This window comes from Jaculus jaculus, chromosome 1 (assembly GCF_020740685.1).
Source record: "Jaculus jaculus isolate mJacJac1 chromosome 1, mJacJac1.mat.Y.cur, whole genome shotgun sequence".
Taxonomy (NCBI): domain Eukaryota; kingdom Metazoa; phylum Chordata; class Mammalia; order Rodentia; family Dipodidae; genus Jaculus; species Jaculus jaculus.
The window spans coordinates 95726224-95749021 of NC_059102.1; the positions used below are offsets into that span (position 1 = coordinate 95726224).

At 40.1% G+C, this 22798-nt stretch overlaps 1 protein-coding gene across 2 annotated transcripts in view; it reads right to left on the minus strand.

Annotated features, from left to right (window-relative positions):
- The window catches only part of Plaa (phospholipase A2 activating protein), a 52115-nt gene extending 29645 nt beyond the window's left edge, over window positions 1-22470 (minus strand). For both annotated transcript variants that reach the window (XM_045141876.1, XM_004658395.3), the window contains exons 1-4: window positions 22264-22470; window positions 7730-7923; window positions 1726-1826; window positions 1522-1642 (exon numbers count right to left, since the gene is read on the minus strand). In XM_045141876.1, coding sequence (XP_044997811.1) covers window positions 1522-1642; window positions 1726-1826; window positions 7730-7923; window positions 22264-22412 — 565 coding nt within the window. In that variant the 5' untranslated portion in view covers window positions 22413-22470. The remainder of the gene's footprint in view (window positions 1-1521; window positions 1643-1725; window positions 1827-7729; window positions 7924-22263) is intronic.
- Window positions 22471-22798: the final 328 nt, after the last annotated feature.

Sequence of the window (22798 nt, forward strand, 5' to 3'; positions counted from 1 at the left end):
TCACAATTCAGAGAAGCCAGGCATGGTGGTGCACACCTTTAGTTTCAGAACTTGGGAGGCTGAAGTAGGAGGTACACTATAAGCTCAAAGCCAGTGTAAGGCTACAGACAGAGTTCCAGTCAGCATGGGCTACAATGAGCCTCTTCTTAAAAGAAAAACAACAACAACAAAAACCAACAAAAACATAAAAACAAAGCAAAAAAATAACCAGAAAAAAATTATAAATATCATAAAAATATTCATAAGAATACCTCCTAAATTTAAGAAGAAAACATTCTCTGAAGCTTCTGATCTACTAAAGCAAACAAGAAATCAAAAATATTCCCCATGCTCAGTATGTGTTGGTTTAGCTTAATTAGCTTAAGTGTGTATGTATGTGTATTGTATAATATGAATCAATAACAGAAGGATGCTTAACTCTCATTGATTTTCCATCCACAGACAATTTTGTCTACACAAAAGGACTTCTTGTAGTGATAAACATTTAAGGAAAAACAACAAAAACTCACACCACAGGCTGGAGAGATGGCTTAGCAGTTAAGCGCTTGCCTGTGAAGCCTAAGGACTCTGGTTCAAGGCTCGATTCCCCAGGACCCACGTTAGCCAGATACACAAAGTAACACAAGCATGAAAAGTTGTACATGCATACAAGGGGGCACATGCATCTGGAATTTTATTGCAGTGGCTGGAAGCCCTGGCGTACCCATCCCCACATGCCTCTTTCTCTGTCTGTTGCTCTCAAATAAATAAATAAATAATGAACAACAACAACAACAACAAAATACCTCACACCAAAACTATAAGTGGTGCACAAATCACAAATGCAGACATTACTATTAGAGAGCAGAGAGGCTGGGGATGCAGCTCAGTGGTAAAGCATGTGCTTCAAAGTACAAGGCTCAGGGTTCAACCCCAAGTGCCAAAAGAAAATGAACAAGTAAGACAGCTGATGCCTCAGTGTGTTATTTATAGCTAGAGTTTAAGTGCATATTGAAAGTTATATACATCCCACATATTTAAACACACATATTCTAGTTTTGCTATTTATTAATCTATACCTGGTTGTCTTATGAGTTCTAACTCTTAAAAAGACATTAAACATTAAATGTCATAAAAATTGGGCTGGAGAGATGGCTTAGCAGTTAAGGTGCTTGCCGTCGAAGCCTAAGGACTCATCTTTGACTCTCCAGGTCCCATGTAAGCTAAACACACAAAGTAACATTAACGTGTAAGGTCACACATGTACACAAGGGGGCGCACGCATCTGTCTGCAGTGACTGGAGGCCCCGGTGCTCCAATTTTCTCTCTCTCTCTCACTCTTGCACTCTCACATAAAAAAAAAAGCTAGTCTGTTGGGCTTGTTTCAAAAAAAAATTTATATTCACCCACGTGAAGTGTCCTCAAATAAACTGATGTTTTCTTCAAATACCACTTTCAGCTTCTAAACCTTGGAGAAAGAAATCATCTGAGCACATACAAAGTGATGATACATACTATAAAAGTTGTCTACTCTGATATTACCTGAAAAAGTCCTCTCACATCTTCCAGCCTTCCACAGTTTAATAGTCTTGTCTGCTGATCCAGTTAACATTAAGCCCTGTTCAGGTAAAATCTTTACTGCCCACACTGCAGCTGTATGACCCTGTGAGCAAAATGGGTATCGATGTAAGATGCTACAGAACCTTCATACTTATTATTTAAAATATTCATACAGAAATATTATACCTGTAAGGTCATCATGCATTTGTCATTCAGCCAGACTTTAGCAGTAGTGTCCCATGAGCCACTAAGTAATGTCCCAAACTTCCCAGATGAAAGACTACAAACTAAGGGGAAAAATTCATTAGTTAGTAACATATTTTCTTTTCTTTTTCTGTTTTGGTTTTTCAAGGTGGGGTCTCACTCTAGCCCAGGCTGACCTGGAATTTACTATGTTGTCTCAAGCTGGCCTCAAACTCAAAGCAATCCTCCTACCTCTGCCTCCCAAGTGCTGGGATGAAAGGCACGCACCTGGCTAGTTAGTACATTTTCATGCAGAAAAATCTTCAACTTATAACTAAAATGTTGCAACATTAAATCACTTTGTGAAGAGAGAATTTCTTAGCCAATTATGGTTCTGCTCAGTGGCCAGGGAGAACACAGTGTTCCAGAGCACAAGCTCTGTGGTCAGAACATCTAAGGCCTTGCTGAGCCATTTACAAGCTGCGTGACCACAGAGATAATATTTAACCTGAGATTCCTGCTTTGTAACAAAAAAAAAAAAAAAAGACTACATTGGCTACATATTCTCTTCTGGCCCTAATAGGCAACAATAAGAAGACAATGCAAAGGAGAGGTGGTAGCACATGCCTGCAATCTTGGCACTTTTAGGGCTGAATTAGGAAGATTCCAAGTTTAAGGCCAGCCTGGGTTATTTAGTGAGATCCCTATTTCCAAAGTAAAACAAAAGAGCACAAAAAAAAAAAAAAAAAATTAATGGAACCAAGATCAGAGATCAACAGTAATGGGATACATTTAAAATGTCCTATTATCTTGATGTAAAATTATGCAAGGAACAAATTATACATATGTAAGCTATCTTAGAAAAGACTCTCCCAGAGTCAAAGCTTTGGAGCAATGGATGGGAACCCACTTTACTGAGACCAGAGGGAACTGATCACAACAGGTTTTCAACTCTCCAAGTGGCTCCTTCAAGCAGCCACTTACTTACAATGACTACTGTTGCTCTGCTCCCTTTTCTGAAAGGAAATATTTCTTCTGATTTTCTTATTCCTTTTCCACACTGCACTTGAAGTCAGACAAAGCCATGATGCTTGCATTAGTCAACAGGTGAGATGGCAGCTCATACTTTTAAAGGTATATGCTTTGACAAGCCAGCACATTCTTAATCATGTTGTCCTTTGATGCTGCAATAACTACTGAAGCACATGTAGAAATAAAGCCCATTTCAACCTGAGTCCTTAAGAAAATCTGATTGAGTCCCCCTACTACATCATACTGAATGGCAGAGGCAACTGAGATCTAGGAGGGTTTTTTTTTTTTTAACTATCTCATAACCTAGTCTATCCTGACATACAATTGTCAGAAATATGAAACATGAAATAGAAACATGAAAAAAAAACCATTACAGTGGTGAGAGGATGGCACAAAGGAGGGAAGAAGGGGAAGGAAAGGAGAAAACAAATTTTGTTTGAAAAAAGCTATACTGAAGTTCAATTCTAAGTATGCTAATAAAATTGTAAACATATGCAAAATTTTGCAATAGTCAACACATAAAATTATGGAAATGAGAAAAAGGGTAATTACCATCAAGGAAAAATAATGTTTCTTTGATAAAAATGTAATTAAGGAACCATAAATGAACTATAATTACATTTAAATTAACATTCTCCTTGTTTCTCATTTTGTCTTAAGTGACTTTCATAGATATGCACAAGATAAAAATTAAATAGAAAAGCACAACAAAAGAAAGTAAGAATCATGTGTAATATGAGGTGATGAACATGTCCAGGATTGAGCCACCACAAACTGAAGACAGAAGCCTTCTGAGTAACTAAGTTAAACTAAGTTAAATCGGTGAGTGTTTACCATAACAAAGAATATATCACATTGTATAGCAAGCTCAGGAAATAGATATGAACAGAAGATGAGACAGATTTAGACAAAAGAACTTGGGGGGGGGGGTGGCTGTTTCAAGATACAGTCTTGCTCTAGCCCAGGCTGACCTGGAATTCACTATGTAGTCTCAGGGTGGCCTTGAACTCATGGCAGTCCTCCTACCACTGCCTCCACAGTGCTAGGATCTACAACATCACACCCGGCTTAATATTTCTTTTCTTGTGCTTGCTTTAGCAAAACATGTACTAAAATATAATATTTTAAAGTTTATTATTTACTCCTCTTTATAGAGGTAGGAATGGGGACCTGTCATACTGCCCATTCTGCCCAAGTATTTCTGGTCTCAAAGGATCCTTCTGCCTCAGCCTTCCAAGGAGCTTGAGTGGAAGAGTAAGTATATTGTCAGGCTGATTTTAATCTCTTAAAGTGAAAAGACAAAATAATAACAAACCCTAGAGGCCCAGGAAATACATAGCTAGTCTAAACAATGGGAACAGAAAACATCCATTAGGATCCATAACATACTACATATGCTTGGCCATAGAAGGAAGGACTGAAAGACATCACTGTCCAAGCAGATATCTGATTACGGTACTTAGAAGTGGCAATCAAAGTGAACTGTTTTCTTTTTCAAACCTTTTAAAAATATTTTATTTGCTTATTTATTTGAGCAAGAGAGAGAAAAAGAGGCAGAGAGATTGAGAATGGGCATGCCAGCGCCTCTAGCCTTGCAAATGAACTCTAGAAGCATGTGCCACCTTGTACATCTGGCTTACGTGGGTACTGGAGAACTGAACCTGGATCCTTCAGCTTTGCAAGCAAGTGCCTAAACCGCTCAGCCATCTCCCTAGCCCTCAAATGTTTTTTTATTAGAAATGAATTTAGACTTACTGAAATGTTACAGTATGTTCCTAATGCACCTTCCTCAAAAGTTAGTATCTTGCATAATCCAAATTATCAAAGCTAGGAAACGTAACACTGGAAAAGTTCTATTCATTGAAGGATAAACCATTTCAAATTTAACCATCTTTACACTAGTACTTTTTTTTCTATTCCAGACACTTGAATTTATTATAACCACTTGTACTGAAATTAGCTTTATGTCTCCATAGAACCTACCGCCTAAGATTTCTTTATGCTTTCCAACTTGGTTGACCCTTTTGAAGAGTACTTGATGAGACAGGCCTTTCTTCACCTTCTCTGTATGGATTCACTAATATTAGTGTGGACTCTGAATATTCATTAGACTATATACATTCCAATGCAATATTCATTTTGTCCCCTCATGTTATTTTGGCTTTGAGTATTACAAGTTTTGTTAGATTGTCTTTGTGTTCTTTAACATGCCCCTACCTCTTTAAGCAATCTTTTACTCCTTAGCTCTTTTGTCATGTTTCCTGCCAAGTCCTGGAAACAACCAGTTCTGCTAAAGGAGCTCTTATCCATTTACTGAAGAATGGTGCTGAGAAATTTAAATCTAGACATTAGGTGTGCTGCCTGCCTTTGACTGTTGTACTTCCAGGCTTCTCAGCCAAAAGGCAAAGAAACATGTGGAGACACACACACACCACAGTACATATATGTATATATATATTATACATATAAATATATATATGTGTGTGTGTATGTATGTATGCATGTATGTGTATGCATTAGCAAAAATAAAATTGCCATGCTTTTGAACAAGCTGACTAGTTATGATAGCAATCATAAGGCCTGAATAGCCTAAAACATTTAATAACTGATCCTTTACAAGAAAAAAATAGCATTATCAAATATTTAATTTAAAAATAATGGCATGGTGCTCAATTCATAATAACTGGGAAATGGAACCAGCCTAGATGTCCCTCAACTGATGAGTGGATAATGATTTATACAATGGAATTCTACACATTGGTAAAGAAAAATGAAGTTATAAAATTTTCAGGAAAATGGATGGATCTGGAAAGGATTATACTAAGTGAGGTAACCCAGGCCCAGAAAGCCAAGCATCACATGTTCTCTCTCATATGTGGATCCTAGCTACAGATGATTGGACTTCTGTGTGAGTAGGAAGAAAACTCAGTAGCAAAGGCCAGTAAACTAGAAAAGAAATATAAAGGAAAAAGGAAGGGAGGGGAGTACTTTACAGGATGGTCTTGTATATATGTAAGTAGAAGAATAGATTAATGGGGGTGAAAAGGCCCAAAGTGAGGTCAGGGGAAGAGATTGAGTAAAGGAAAGGTGGAGGGAAGACTAATCAAAATCTAAGAGGATATAAATAAATCATTTGGAATTCTACTTTTTTGGACAATGCGACACTCAGGAGCCATAGATTGTTGCTACAAAATTTTCAGTGCCAGGATGGAATACCTTCCAGTGAGTTGTTAGCCAGGGAGGTCCCTGATGTCCCCAAAACATTATAGGCCATTGCCGAGGCCCTTGGCTTCCCACCAGGAATAGATGGTAAGACCCTATTGTTGAATACTCCACATACTTGGGCTGCAAGGCCACTGAGAAATCCTGATGGAACTGAGCTGATAACCTCCTCCATGTAGACCAGCTGACAGAAAGCTGGATAAAGCCATTCTGCATGCAGTTCAATGGGAGAGAGAGAAATCACCAGTGAAGATACTCAACAGTGAACACTGCAAGCCTTATATTTGGCCAGCCAGGCCAAATGAGCCAAGGGGTGCAATAGTGGTACATCTGTCATGGTGGAAACCAACTGCCCTCTAATTGAATTGGAGGCCCACTCCATGGGAGGGAACACATCCCTGATAATGAAAACTTAAAACAGGGGTAGTCATGAGCCCTAGGGGTGTAATGTCTGCTAATGTCTGGATAAATGTATATACAATGCTCATCAATGTGCCCAGTAAGCACGTCTCTTAATGTTCATACCCTTATATTAATGCTACTCTCACTTTTGGTAGAGAATCTTCTCTTTACAGGTGACAGTGACCTTGGGATGACTCAGAAGGTATCATGGTGCTAGAAAGAAGTGACCGGAGTGCTCAGTACTGTAATATCTCTATCACACCCTCCAAAGCTCAGGGCCTAATGCGGAAGAGGTGGTGGAAAGAATTTAAGAGCCAAAGGAAGGGTAGGACTCCTTACGTTTTACCCCCAGACACAAAATGGCCTGCATATCCATGACCTCACAGTGTCTGACACTACCTACACAAGACCATCATAAGAGGAAGACAAGATCATGACATCAAAGTAAAAGAGAGACTGATTGAGATGGGGAGGGGATATGATGGAGAATGGAGTTTCAAAGGGGACAGTGGGGGGTTACCATGGGATTTTTTTATAATCATGAAAATTGTTAATAAAATTTGAAAAGAAAATAATAATGGCATGGGTAGAGTGTGGTGGCACATGGCTTTAAATCCAACACTCAGGAGGCATCAGTAGGAGGAGTACCATGAGGTCAAGGACAGCCTGGGACTACAGAGTGAGTGCCAGCTAGGTCAGCCTGGGCTACAGTGAGACCCTGCCTCACAAAAAAAAAAAAAAAAAAAAGGAAAAGAAAAAGAAAAAGAAAACCAGTAGGAAGAAGAGGAGGAAGAGGAAGAGGAGGAGTTGTTAAGCAGAACACAAATCCAGAATTATCATAGAATCAGGAACATACATAAATCACACAAAATAATATTCAAAAGTATTAAATTTTTTCAATGATATCAGATCCTTAAACACACTCCTTTTCAGACTTCAGTTTGCTGCACTAATACAGTGATAATGCCAAAAGACAAAGAAATGCCCTCAAGTTTTCCTTAGTATATAACTTCTTTGCACAAATAGCATGAAGTATGTAAAAATGATACAGCCTCTTCCTTTTATAACTGTATACTTTACTTTTTATACTTATCCAGGCTGGGCTACAGGCTCAGTGCTAGAAGCTTACTTAGCATGCATGAGGCTGAGTTTGATGCCCAGTACAAAAAGAAAAATTCTCTTTTATTATGTCAATCTTTAAATTTACAAGGGAACTGAGACACAGAACTTACAGAACTAAGTCCAGAAAATTTCCACTAACAAACAGCTAAAAACTTGAGAAAAAAAAGGATATGTAAATCTTACTTCCAACAGAATGACATTTTTCCAAATAGCAGTATGTTATACTTACCAGTATTTTTGTGGCCTTGTAAAGTATAAAGTGGCATGGGACTGTCCAGTGAAAAAATGCAAATATTGTGGTCATTTCCTCCAGTGGCAATTAGTCCATGAGGGTACATGTCACTTGAGGGTATGATGCATACACAAGACACGAAATTAGAGTGGCCACTCATACAGTGCATTTCTGTAAAGCCCCTGTTAGGACTAGAAAGACAAGATAATTAATAGATATATATTTGTCCCCAATATACTACAGAATATAAAAGTCAAAGTATTCATTTTATTTATTTTAAATTATACTTGTTTACTTAAGAGAGAGAAAGAGAAAGAATGGGCACTCCAGGGCCTCTAGTCACTACCAACAAATTCTAGATGCATGTGCCATCTTGTGCATCTGGTTTGCGTGGGTACTGGGGAATCAAACCTAGGTCCTTTGGCTTTGTAGGCAAGTACCTTAACTGGTAAGTCACCCATTTTCATTTGGTGTTCAGGATAAATTTTAGTGTACTACAATTTTAAGAATCCACTTTGTCTTTTTAAATGCTTTTATTTATTTGCACGGAGAAAGGGAGAGAGGTAGGGAGGGAGGAAGAAAATATGAGAATGTGGGTGTGCCAGGGCCTCTAGCCACTGCAAATGAACTCAAGATGCATGCATGCATCATTTAGTGCATTGGCTTTACATGGGTACTACAAGGTCAAATCTGGGTTTTTAGGGTTTGTAGGAAAACACCTTAACTACTGAGCAACCTCTTCATCCCCACTGTTTTAAATTAAACATAAACAGCTAAACTGCATGAGCTTCTCTACAGAGGATTTTATCAGATTAGGAAAAATCTGATGTGCTTTGTTAGTAAGAGTATGGTAATTAATAGAAAAAGACAAGACAGGAGATAAATATTACAAGTGGCTTTTTTCTCATTCTCCATCTGTATTGTACTCATCAGTGTTTTTACTCCAAGAAAATGAAATTAAGATAACAGAATACACTGTTTGTATGCTGTAAATATAGTGAGAACATTTTACACTATGAAGTATTAAGAGTACCCATTAGCATAACACTCTCAATATGTAAAAAAGGAATCTAAGGTCACAATACATCAATAAATGCCTTAGTATTAGAATGATTACCAATTTGTTGTACACATCAATCACTTAGCATACTGCCTACTAAAAGTCAAACAGCAGATTATTATATACTATGTGGAAAAGAGTAACTCGCTGCCAAGAAGCACACACTGTCACATCCCTAACTCAAGTCATAAAAGTCTGATGTCTAGTTGCATAAGGCCACGTGCACATAAAAGGTAAGACTAATAGCAAAACCAGACAGAGACACAACTAAAAGAAAACTACAGAACATTATTCCTGATAAACACAGATGGAAAAAGTTTTCAATAAAATACTTGCAAACCATATTAAAGAACACATCAAAAAGATCATTCAAAGCCGGGCATGGTGGCGCATGCCTTTAATCCCAGCACTCGGGAGGCAGAGGTAGGAGGATCGCCTTGAGTTCAAGGCCACCCTGAGACTACAGAGTTAATTCCAGGTCAGCCTGGACCAGAGCGAGACCCTACCTCGAAAAAAAAAAAAAAAAGATCATTCACCTCGATCAAGTCAGCTCCATTCCAGAGATTCAGGGATGGTTCACATATGACTACCATAATTGTAACACATCACATAAATAGACTCAAGGGTAGAAATCCAATATCCCTTCACCATAAAAACTCTAGAGACTAGGAGTAGAAGGAACATATTTCAACATAGAAATAGCTATATATAAGAAACCCATAGCCAATATCATACTAAACGGAGGAAAAATTCAAAGCATTCACACTAAGATCTGGAAAAAAACAAGGGTGTCTACTCTCTCCACAGCTACTTAATATAGTGCTTGAAGTCTTAGAACATTAACACACACAAAAAAAAATCAAAGGCATTAATTTGGAAAGAAGAAGTCTAGTAGTACTTGTAGATGATTTAATTCTAAATATAATAGACCGTGTGTGTGTGTGTGTGTGTGTGTGTGTGTGTGTCTCAACCAGAAAACTCTTACAGTGATAAACACTTTCAGCAAATTGGCAGGATACAAAATTGACACACAAGTATCAGTAGCTTTCATATATACCAATGACAAACATACAGAAAGAAATCAAGGAAAGTTTCATTGACTATAGCCAAACAAGTATCTCAAAATATCCTCAACCAAGGTCCTACCAAAGAACTATACAGACTGAATATAATCTCAATCAAAGGTCTAGTACCATTCTTTACAGAAATAAGAATCTTAAAGTTCATATGGAAGCACAAAGACCCCAAACAGCCAAAAAGCAAAAGAATACTCCTTACGTATCACCTCACTTGATTTCCAGTTATTACTACAGAGTTATAGTAATAAAAATAGCATGATATTGATTATAAAAATAAACACGTAGGGTGTATGGTGGCACACACCTTTAATCCCAGCACTTGGGAAGTAGAGGTAGGAGTATCGCTGTGAGTTCAAGGCCAGTCTGGGACTGCAGAGTGAGTTCCAGGTCAGTATGGGCTAAAGTGAGACCCTATCTCAAAAATATAAATAAATAAAAAGATAGAAACAGGAGCCGGGCATGGTGGCGCATGCCTTTAATCCCAACACTTGGGAGGCAGAAGCAGGAGGATCACCATGAGTTCGAGGCCACCCTGAGACTACATAGTGAATTCCAGGTCAGCCTGGGCTACTGTGAGACCATACCTCGAAAAACCAAAAAAAAAAAAAAAAAAATAGAAACACATAGATCAATGGAAAAGAACAGAAGATCCAAGTATAAGTCCAAGTAATACAGCCACTTGATTTTGACAAAGATGCAGAAAACACACATTTTCAACAAAGAATGGGGGGGCGAGAGGAAAGGATACTTACATGTTGTGGTTTGAATGAATGTCTCCCAATAGATTCAAAAGTTAATTAAAGCTTGTAATTTAGATCTCTAGCCACCTGGCCGGAGGAGGTGTCATTGTGGGCTGATCCTAGGGTCCGGCCCTAAGTTTTGGGTTGGATTTGAAGATCCAGTCTAGAGATAGGCAAAGTGCTGGAGCTTTGCCAGAGTTCTACCTCGTGTTCCTACAGTGTGCTTACTAACATTTGGTGGTGGCTCTTCTCTCTGCTTGGTCCTGTGAAAGGGGCCAACTGCTGCTGTTATGGAACTTCCCCTAGATCCATAAGCTTCATATAAATGCCATTCCTCCCATAAACTGTGCCTGGTTTGGAAGTTCATCCCAGCAATGCGAGGCTGACTGCTACACTGTAGAAGAATGAATCTAGACCTTTATCTCTCAACATACACAAATATAAACTCTAAATGGATCAAGGACTTCCGCCTAAGACTTAAAATCCTGAAATGACGAGAAGAAAGTAAGAACACTTCAAGACAGGCATATGGAAGGACTTTCTGAATAGAACCCCAGATGCTCAGGAAATAAGGCAAACAACCAACAAATGGGACTTCATGAAACTAAAAAGCTATTGTACAGTTAAGAAAACTGTCAACCAAGTTAAGAGGCAACCTACAGAATAGGAGAAAATGTTTGCCAGCTATATGAAGTACTCAGGAACCAGAGGGATGCCATGACAGGCTTCAGAATCACCAGTAGGCCTAAGTTTCTGTTTCCCAGTAAGGTTTAAATAAAAATTTAACAGTCACTAAAAAAAAGATTACAAATTGCTTATGCCATACATTTCTATAACCATAAGACAAGTTTAAAGTTCCTCAAACACACATAGCCAATCACAATAAAGGTTGCCAAATCTGCTTAAAATTCCCCTAGACCCCCGCCCACCAGCTCTGCCCACCAGCATCCTAAGCCTGTATTCAGAAAAATACAAGTACAGTTACTACTTAAATCTACTAATCATGTAACCATTCCCCTACTTCTTTATTCAAATCCCTATAATAAACCTGCCCCCCATGCTGCTCAGGGCTCTTGTACGGATCCACTGCACGTTGGTGAAGTCAAGAGTCTGAGCTTAAGCCCAAAATAAAGCTCCTTGCCTTTGCATACGTGTTCAGTTCTCCTTGGTGGTCACTGGGGGTGCCGAGAACTGAGCATAACATTTGGAGGCTTGTCCTGGACCCCCCAGAGATCCTGAGGACCCCAACATGTGGAGCTCAGGTTGCCTGCTGGTGTGTTTCTGTTTTTGTTTCCTTTTCTTGTTCTCTCCCCTTTTTTAAACTTTCAGTTTGCCAGCAAGCCGCATCCGTGGCATCAGTAATTCTGTTATTCTAATCAGGTCTTACGTCCTGGTGGACACACCATAAGGACAGACCTGGAGGATACATACATATATATATATCAGATTTATGGAATGAGAGCTCTTCTGAAAGTCAAGGGAATTAGCTCTCCCAGAGGGAGACAGGATCCTTTTTTAAAAAAGTTGTCCAGGTCATTTCTGGATTTCTGGGCATCCATGTGGATCCACATAGCTCATCTGGCAAGGAAATAAAAAGTTCAGGAAGGAAATTTCCCCTCACTCCCTTTAAGCACTCCAAGGTGGCTTGGGTCAGAGTCAGGTGGCAGACAGACAATGGCACCTCTGCCCATGCAGGTGCCATGCCTCCGCCTCCTCTCCCAGTGGCCCCCAGTGGGCCCACTTCTTCTTCAGCAGCCTCCCAGTGGGCCGCCTTCTTCAGAGGCCTCCTGGCAGTCCTGCCCCCCCCCCCTTTCAATTTCAGGTAGTCACAATCCTTGACCTCCGGGCAGTCTTCTTGGTCATTACCTCCACGTGTACTAGACTGGACCCCTGGAGAGTGCCAGGAGTAAGGCAGGGTTGATGTAAGGTGTATACAAGCCGTGACCAGGTGCAACAACACACCAAAAAGCGGTAAGAGGAAAAAAATTTTTTTATAATGTCCTTAAAAGGAGGAGACAACTGACCTGACTTCTAGGCCAGCCTGCCTCAAGATAACAACAACATTTGCCTTAGTTTAATGTCTTATTGATATAAGTAACATAAAATTGTCTTTAGACTACTCACTTGTTAATGGGTAATAGGATTAATTAATTTGGTGTAGTTTTTCATAATAACCTTGTAAGAAAGGTGGTTGATAATAAGATAATTAAAAAACTAAAAAGGAATTTTTCAATGCTGGGACATAGAATGCTCATTAAAAATACTTTTTGAGCCGGGCGTGGTGGCGCACGCCTTTAATCCCAGCACTCGGGAGGCAGAGGTAGGAGGATCGCCGTGAGTTCAAGGCCACCCTGAGACTACAGAGTTAATTCCAGGTCAGCCTGGACCAGAGTGAGACCCTACCTCGAAAAACCAAAAAAAAAAAAAAAAAATACTTTTTGAGTGGTACTTAGATAAAAATGTTAAAGTATGTAAATGAGGATGTGCGTATATAGGAAAAAATTTTCAGGCTAAACCTAAATGCCATGCCTAAAGTTAGAGATTTTCCAACTGTTTACAAAGTCTTAAGGATACTCTAAAAGTTTTATATAGGAACATAGTCTTAGTCTAAATTCATCCTATATTAGACACAGGTGATGCCTATGCTAGGTGGGTCACAAAGTCATAAGTACAGATGTAATTGAAGGTTTAACCAGGTTAAACATAGACAAGAGTCTATCACCTTATGTTTTGCAAATGGGTAAATTTACTATGTAAAAACAAACAACTTCAGAATAGGATAAGAAATGTCAGGATGCTTATCTCTCGGCTCTGTAATTTCATTTTGTTCTTGCTTTCCAACATATGCTACTTAAATTCATAGAAAGCTAGACTCTAAAAACAACAGATGAAACCCCCTTTATCTCAGACCCCATGCAAGTTTAAGCCATGTGTCCCCCAGACTCTGACTAGAGAAAAATGGCCAATTGTCTCTGACAAGAAAAAAAGAAGTACAGCATATAACTGTGGTTCTCTTTAGTTGTGCTCTTTTAAACACCTAAAGTCACATCTATTAGATTAAAGTTTCTCACGAGACAAAATGTTAAATAGGTAAACTGAGTCAAGGTATTTGATCAGGTTACAAACTCCTTACATAAGACAAGCATCAGGCTTAACTAATGTGTATATCAGGGTAAGGGCCCCTTCATTAAAACATTTAATTAGATTTTTAATTAGATTAAATCTAATGTTTACCTGATGCCAAGGTTTTAATCAGTGGAGAAACTGAGTCTTATGATAAGGCCTCACTCATTAACAGGTCACTGATGCTAACTTGTTATGATTTAAGGGTTATAAAACTGGCTTTAAGACACTCTCAGTAAAGTAAATTATAAAGGCTCACATAAAAGTGGTTAATTTCCAAAGGTAAAGTACTCATACCTAAAGACATTATAACTTTAAAAATAGCTTCTGTCTTATTTATGCTAATTCTATTAAATGGTCATAACTAGGTTTAATCACTTAGGTTTAAATGATTTAATTTCAGTAATGATAACTTTCATCTTCCTGGGATATGTTGGGATAGCTTGCTTAAACTTCATCAAATTTAAGTCATAAATAAAACATAAAATTGTTTTATGTTAATAAAGATTTCTGTGGTACATAAAATCAATAGCTATCAAGCTTAAGCCAAAATCATGGGTTGTCAAATAATTTTTTTCCTTTCAAAAAGATTTATCAAGGGTTATATTAAAATATAGCTAGCTGTTTTGGTTAAAAAAAATTATTTCAAGCTCTGTGGTTCTTTTCCAGTATTCTCTGGGTAATTTGTACCAACACAAGTATCTAAACTAATCAAAGATGTTTTTAAACACAGGCGCTAAGACTTTATACTGTATTACTTGTCCTTTTCTGACAATTTCTAGGTTAAACTAGTTAGTTTGTAAACCAATTGGTACTGGTAACAGGTTCTGCCTATATTTATAAATATTAAATATTCAAAATATAAGATGTGCCTTTCTATACCTTGTATATAAGGCTTATGATGCCATAGTACAACTAAAATTTTAAAGATAGGACAAAATGATTTTAGAAGCCCTTGTGCCATTCTTTAAGTCTATTTCAGCAATCAAATGTGCTCTATATGTACATACATCCAGGCTGGTTTAACTTCCTTTCTAAGTGTGTGAATTACCTACGTAGAAGCCAAAGCCAGTTAAAATCATCGGAGCAAAAGGCACCAATATTTTGGCCTGTGCTCCCAGGTCATGAGGCCACTGGAGATGATGGGACACTTATACACTGGTGCCCTGGTAAGTCACCTGTCTTCCTGAGCAGGGAGGATATGGAGACCCAAACAAAATTGGTGTACAGTCTCAAATAGGAAAGTCACAATTGAGGAGCAATCAGTCCTCCTGACTTCCCAAAGAAGGGAAAACTACTTGGCCAGCATGGCTCTGACTTATCCTAACAGAAAAAAGACACCAGTAAGCTACAGGGCTACTCCTGGGTCCCTAAAGTCTCTTTGGAGAGCCATTAATGACCTCCAAAATCAATCCTTAATTAAATTTTGGCTGTCTACATGGTCTTAAACACTCAGAGAGAAATGCATAACCAAAGATTAAAAAAATATATTTGTACAGCCTTTAATAACACCCAATAGCTCTCTATTATCAAGGTTAAGTGTCATTCATATATATATATATATATATATATATATATATATATATATATATATATATATGTGTGTGTGTGTGTGTGTGTGTGTATGTATGTATGTATATATATATGTATATATATAAAATAAAATATATATGTTTCTGATAACTCTGCTAATGTTTCATCTGTTTTACAAGCCATGTTAAATACTACTGTACCATTTAATGAACAGTTCTGGAAAAAAATCTCAGCTAGCTCATCTTCAGATGGTCCTGATATGACAATACAAGCCTGTCAACCTAAATTCCTTTGACATCAAAAAGGACCAGTTTACTGTGTGCTCACTTCTCATTAATTCCTTACATTTATTCTTTCTCCCCAGTGTTCTCTTCCAAGACTATTTTCCTACACCCTGGGGTTCATTAAAATAGTTCCCCTCTCTGGGAGAGACTCTCTAACTGCAACAAATCTCCACGTCATGTCCCATTCAGCAGGAAACAGTAAATGATCTGATGTCTTCGTCCCAGTCCCCTAAAGCAGTTGGAGTGCCTTCTCATGAGAGGGAGAAATAAAAGGGGATTAAATCTACTCTTCCTACAACAAGGAGGACTATACCAAGCCCTGGGAGAACAATGTTACTTTTATATCAAAAATTCAGGTATCATTAGAGATAGCTTAGCCATGGTCCACAAAAAACTAGAGGAAAGGGCTGAAGCTAGACAGCAGAATCAAAATTGGTTTAATTGGTCCCCATGGCTAACGACCTTGCTTTCAGCCCTAGCTGGACCCCTGATTCTATTATTGTTGTTACTAACCCTTAGACCCTGCATAATCAATAAACTAATCTCTTTTGTCAGGGAATAAATTAACACAGTACAACTCATGGTGCTAAGAACCCAGTACCATCCTTTACAACCTCTTCCCTAATAAAGACCCAAGACTGGGTCCTCTTAAATTACAAGCAGAGGGGGGAATGAAGGACTCAGGAACCAGAGGGATGCCATGACAGGCTTCAGAATCACCAGTAGGCCTAAGTTTCTGTTTCCCAGCAAGGTTGAAATAAAAATTTAACAGTTACTGAAGAAAAGATCACAAATTGCTTACGCCATACATTTCTATAGCCATAAGACAAATTACTTAAGTTCCTCAAACACATAGCCAATCACAATAAAGGTTACCTAATCTGCTTAAAATTCCCCTAGCCCCCTGCCCACCAGCTCTGCCCCCAGCATCCTAAGCCTATCAGAAAAATACAAGTGCAGTTACTACTTAAATCTACCAATCATGTAACCATGCCCCTACTTCTTTGTTCAAATCCCTATAAAAAACCTGCCCCCTATTGCTCAGGGCTCTTATACAGATCCTCTGCGTTGGTGAAGTTTCAAGAGTCTGAGGTTAAGCCCAAAATAAAGCTCCTTGCCTTTATATACGTGTTTGGTTCTCCTTGGTGGTCACTGGGGGCACCGAGAACTGGACATAACACTATATATCTGACAGAAGATTAGATTAATAACTAGAACATAGAAGCAACAACAACCCAATCAAAAGATGAGCTATATAGCCAGGTATGGTGGTGCATGCCTTTAATCCCAACACTTGGGAGGCAGAGGTAGGAGGACTGCTATAAATTCAAGGCCACCCTGAGACTACACAGTGAATTCCAGGTCAGCCTGGGTTAGAGCAAGACCCTACCTTGAAAAATAACAAAAAGAGCTATGGAAGTAAACAGAGAGCCCTCAAAAGAAGAAATACAGCCAGGTGTGGTGGCACATGCCTTTAATCCCATCACTCGGGAGGCAGAGGTAGGAGGATTGCTGTCATAAGCTTGAGGCCACTGTGAGAATACAGAGTGAATTCCAGGTCAGCCTGGGCTAGAGTGAAACCCTACCTTGAAAAAAAGAAGAAGAAGAAGAAGAAATACAAATAGCCATAAGGGAAATGAAAATTAAAACTTCTTTGAGATTCCAGTTCACTCTGGTCAGAATGACTATCATCAAATAGATTTTGAAAAATCAAATGATGGGGGCTGAGGAGATGACTCAATAGTTAAAGGCACTTGCTTGCAAAAACTGCCAGCTCAGATCCTATTCCCCTGTACCCATGTAAACCAGACACAAAACAAGTAGTGCATGTGTCTGGTTTGTTTGCAGTTAAAAGATATCTTGATGTACATATGTGCATGCACACACAGGCAAATAAATAATTTTTTAATCAAATGACAACAAATGATAGTCAGGGTGTGAGGCAAAAAAAAAAAAAAAAAAAACCTGTTATGCACTGGTGGTGGAAATTTAAACTGATGCAACCACTATGGAAATCAGTGTGGAGGCTATTCAAAAAGCTAAAAATGGATCTATGATATGATTCAACTATAGTACTCCTGGGCATACACTCTAAGGACTCTACACTTTACTACAGAGATACTCATTTGTACATGTTTATTGCACCTCTATTCACAGCAGTAGGAAACAGGATGAGCCCAGATGCCCATCAACTGATGCAAGATAATGAGGATGTGGTCCACATATACAATGGAGTTTTATTCAGCTTCAAAGAAAAGTTAAATTGAGAAATTCACAGGAAAACAGGTGGATCTAGAAAGTTGTCACAGTGCAAGAAAACACTATGCAGTCTGTTGGGGGAGAAAAGTCACCAACAGTCTTACCCAAAGCTGGATCCATGTTGCTTGCTACACAATCTGCCAGCCAGGCAAGATGTGCCCACTGTTGCAGTAGTAACATGACTACCATGGGGTAAACAATTTATGCCCATAAACAATAGTTTTAGTGCTGCTCTCACTGTTGGTTAGAGGAGCTTCTTTTCTGCAAAAGACAGTGGATACTGGGAAGACTCAAAACTTGTCAAAGTGCTGAAAATAAGTGGCTGTTGAGCGCTCAGTATTAAATGAGACATCTCTAGCAAGCCCCAAAGTCTCAGAGACCACTGTAATTGTGGAAGAGGAGGCAGAAAGACTGTAAGAGGATAGTTCTACCACAATAGTTGAAGGCTTCAATATCCTATTCTGAATAATGAATAGAACCACACAGAAAATAAGCCATGGGTATGCATATTCAGCTAACTAGTACATCTCTTGAAATAAAGAACTTGAACACAATAAACCAACCAGAACTAAACAGAATATTCTACCCAAGAACAAGACAAGGGAAAACAGTATGACAATTTTTTTATTCAACAAATTAAAACCAGAATTAACAAATGATCCAAAAATTCCCCTTAGAAGTATATTTCCAATAAATGAAAGCAAGGTCAAAAATATGTATTTGAGATGGCTTAGTGGTTAATTAAGCGCTTGCCTGAGAAGCCTAAGGACCCTGGTTCAAGGCTCGAGTACCCAGTACCAATGTAAGCCAGATGCACAAGGTGGCACACGTATCTGGAGTTCGTTTGCAGTGGCTGGAGGCCCTGGTGCGCCCATTCTCTCCTTCTATCTGCCTCTCTCTCTGTCTCTCAAATAAATAAATAAATTTTTTAAAAAAGAGAGGCAGCTTAGCAGTTAAGATGCTTGCCTGGGAAGCCTAAGGACCCAGGTTTGATCTCCAGGTCCCAGGTAAGCCAGATGTACAAGGTGGCACATACTTCTGAAGTTTGTTTGTAGCAGCTAGAGGCTCTGGCACACCCATTCACGTGTCCTGTCTCTCTCTATTGCAAATAAAAAATAAAAGAAAAAATATATACGTACAGAACTATGTACAAAGAATCCGTGTTTATATCCCAATGTCCATCAATGGATAAGGGAATAAAAAATGTGATATACACATACAACACAATTTTGTTCAGTCTTAAAAAATGTAGATAGAAACTCTGACATACTCCAATATGGATGATCTATAAGGACTTTATGCTAACTGAAACTAGCCAGTTATTAAAAAAAAAAAATAGTGGACTGGAGAGATGGCTTAGCAGTTAAGGCACTTGCCTGCAAAACCAAAGGATCCCAGTTCAATTCTCCAGGACCCACGTAAGCCAGATGCACGAGGGGGCGCATGCATCTGGAGTTCATTTGCAGTAGCTGGAGGCCCCAGCATGTCCATTGTCTCCCCACCACCTCCCCCCCCCCGCCTATTTTTCTCTCTCAAATTTAACAAAATTTTAAAAAATAGTATGAGTCTATTTATATGAAATAGGAGGCACTCAGAGTAAAAAATCCTACAAAGTAAAATAATGACTGCCAGAAGCCTGTAAGGGAAAGAACGGAAAGGCATTACTTGAATGAGTATACAGTTTCCGTTTTATAGGATGAAGTTATAAAGATGGATGGAGGTGCTGGTGGTTCAGCATTATTTAATGCCACTGAACTATGCACTTGCAAAGTTAGAATAGTCGATTTTCTTATGTATTTTACCACAATATTTTTTAAAAAGGAAGCGAAACCATGGAGCTGGGTGTATAAAGCATATGGAAGCTGAGGCAACAAAATCATAAGTTCAAAGCCAGGCTGCCTCATAGTGAGACATTTGGAAGGAAGGGAGGAAAGGCTAGAGAGATGGCTTAGTGGTTAAGGTGCTTAGCAAAGCCAAAAGATGAAGCTTTGATTCCCCAGTACCCATGTAAGCCAGATGCACAAAGTGGTGCATGCATCTGGAGTGTGCAGCAGCTGGAGGTCCTAATGGTGCATTATCTTTTACTCTCTCTCTCCTTGAAAATAAATAAATAAAAATATTTTTAAAGGAATAGAAAGGGCAAAGAGATTATCAACTCTATGGATTTCTCAAAATCTGTAACAAATAAGCCAGACGTTTATAAGGAAGACTAGAAGCCAAGTATTCAGGATGAGACAGAAGCTGAATCACAAGAAAAATTCTTCAAAGGACAACATCTGTAGTAGCTAATTTTAATGTCTTTTTTATTTTAGTTTTACCTACTTCACTTTAGTGTTTTTGAAATCATCTTATCAATAAACTCACATAAAGTTAAAATATAAAGCATGTTTTAAAATCTCCATTTCGAGGCTGGAGAGATGGCTCAGTGGTTAAAGGCACTTGCTTGCAAAGCCTCCTAGCTCAGCTCAGGTCAGATTCCTTAGTACCCATGCAAAGCCAGATGCACAAAGTTATGTGTCTGGAGTTAATTTTCAGCAGTAAGAGGTCCTGCTGTGCCCACTCCCTCTCCTTGTCTAATAAATGTATTGGAAAAAAAAAAACCCAACTCTTTTTGTTTAACTTTGAGGCAGAGTACTGCTACATAGCCCAAGCTTAAGTACAATTCATGATCCACATGCCTCAACCTTTTGAGCACTAGATTTCAGGCATGAACCATCACATTTAGCATAAAAACCTGTATTATTCAAACCACTAAATCTACCTGTGTCCCTTAGTGCTCCCCAGCATCAATGTTTGCTGTGTATTGTCTATAAAGTTCTTTTTGTTTGTGCAGGGGGTGGGTAGAGGTGCTGTCATTGAGTATCCATGTTTGCATGTGTGCAGGCATATATCTGTGTATAGATAGGCATGTATGTGTGTATGCCTGTAGAGGCCAGAGGAAACCTGTAACATTATCCTCAGGAATGCATCCACCTTTTTATTCTTTTTAAGAGAAAATTGGCATGCCGGGGCCTCAGCCAAGGTAATCAAACTCTAGACAATTATACCTCCTAGTGGGCATGTGTGACCTTGCACTTGCCTTCCCTTTGTGAATCTGGCTAACGTGGGATCTGGAGAGTTGAACATGAGTCGTTAGGCTTTGCAGGCAAGTGCCTTAACCACTAAACCATCTCTCCAGTCCCCACCTCTTTTTGAGACAGGCTCTCTCATGACCTGGAGCTCACCAATTGGGCTAGCTAGTGAGCGTCAGAGATCTTCCTGTCTCCTGTGCTGGGATTACAAACACATGCCACCATGTCAAGCTTTTACATGAGTAAGAAAGAGAACTCAAGTCTTCACATTGCCTATCTATGAAGTTTTTTTTTTTTAAATATTCTACTTTTATTTATTTATTTATTTGACAGAGAGAAAAAGAGTGGGAGAGAACACATGCGAGAATGGGCGTGCCAGGGCCTCCAGCCACTGCAAATGGAACTCCAAAAGCATGTGCTACCTTGTGTATTTGGCTAATGTGGGCCCTGGGGAATCAAACCTGGGTCCTTTGGCTTTGCAGGCAAATGCCTTAACCACTAAGCCATCTCTCCAGCCCCATCTATGAAGTTTTATGGCAGAATCTAGACTTTTCCTTTTTTCTTCTCAAGTTACTAGCACAATGTTTCACATGGTGAGCATTAGGTATTTCTTGAATTAATGAAAAAAATACTTCAAAGTATAGGAGGGGTAGTCTGCTAGACAACCCAGCCAGACAATCTTGGGTTGTGAGGAACTTTCACATTCACATTAGAGCTCAAGATCATCATCAGCAAAAGCAAAACACTGGAGGCTAAGCCCTCATCTTAGTAGAAGATCAGTGTAGTGAAATAGTTTTAGATGCTGCTTTAGTAGAGGTTACAGACAGCAAGCCCCAACCAAGGGTAGAGAGCTCTCCAGACCTTTATAGTTCTCTACACTACAATTCCGGGATTGAAAAATTGGACAACGGTTAAGAGTACTGCATGTTAACAACCCGCCAAGCAATGTTTTTGAGAACTAAGGTCTTCAAAACTTAATGGGGGGGAGCCTACAGAGCCACTCCTGGGGCAGCAGGGAGAGGGAGAAGCAGAAGCCTGTACATTAAATTGGGAGTGTGTGCATGACCTAAGTGAATTTTCAAAGTCTACGTGAAACTCGAGGGATCCTCTCTGCAAACACTGAAGCCCCTTAGAGGTTAAGATGCTCGTCCAAGGTCACCCTCCCATTGCTGGTCAAGTTAAGACGAGAAAGCAGGTCTGTGGTCTCCCCCACCCACCACCACCACCACCACCACCACCACCAGTTCGAAACCCGCTCCACCTAACCCTAAACCTGCTTTCCTCCGTTCCGCCCCGGGGGTTGGCGGTGGGGGCGGCAGGCAGAGAGGCGGACTCTCCCCACGTGGCCGGAGCCCACCCGGGCGGCGACTCGCGGGGCTCACCTGTCAGGGGCCCACAGGCGGGTGGTGCGGTCCCGGGACACCGACACAAAGGCCCCGGGCGGGTAGAGGCAACACACCAGGCCCCGCACGTCCAGTTCGTGGCCCGGGAGCGAGCAGCTGAGCCGGTACCTGGCGGCGCCGCTCTCCATGGCCGGGAAGCTCGGGCGCCCGGGGAACCCGGCCCAGCGCCAGACGAGTCACTGGCCCGAGCGGCCGGGGGCCAGGCTGCGGCCGGAGACTGGCGAGCAGGTGAGAGGGGCGGCGGGAGACCGGAAGAGCCCGGCAGCCGGCGCGGAAGGGCGGCGGGGAAGGGGCGCGCCGCTCGGGCTGAGTGACACAGCAAGCCTGACATGCACACCGGAATTCATCATCCGCCCCGGCCCGCCATGACGCAGAGTGCGCGCGTCGGGCGGCCGAGGCGACGCGAGGCTCCCGCTCGCCGGCTCCCTTCGCGCTGTGGCCCGCCGCCGGAGGCAGCGATCGCGACACCCGGCCCTGCGGCCGCGGCGCCCGAGGCGCGGGTCCTGTCCTCTCT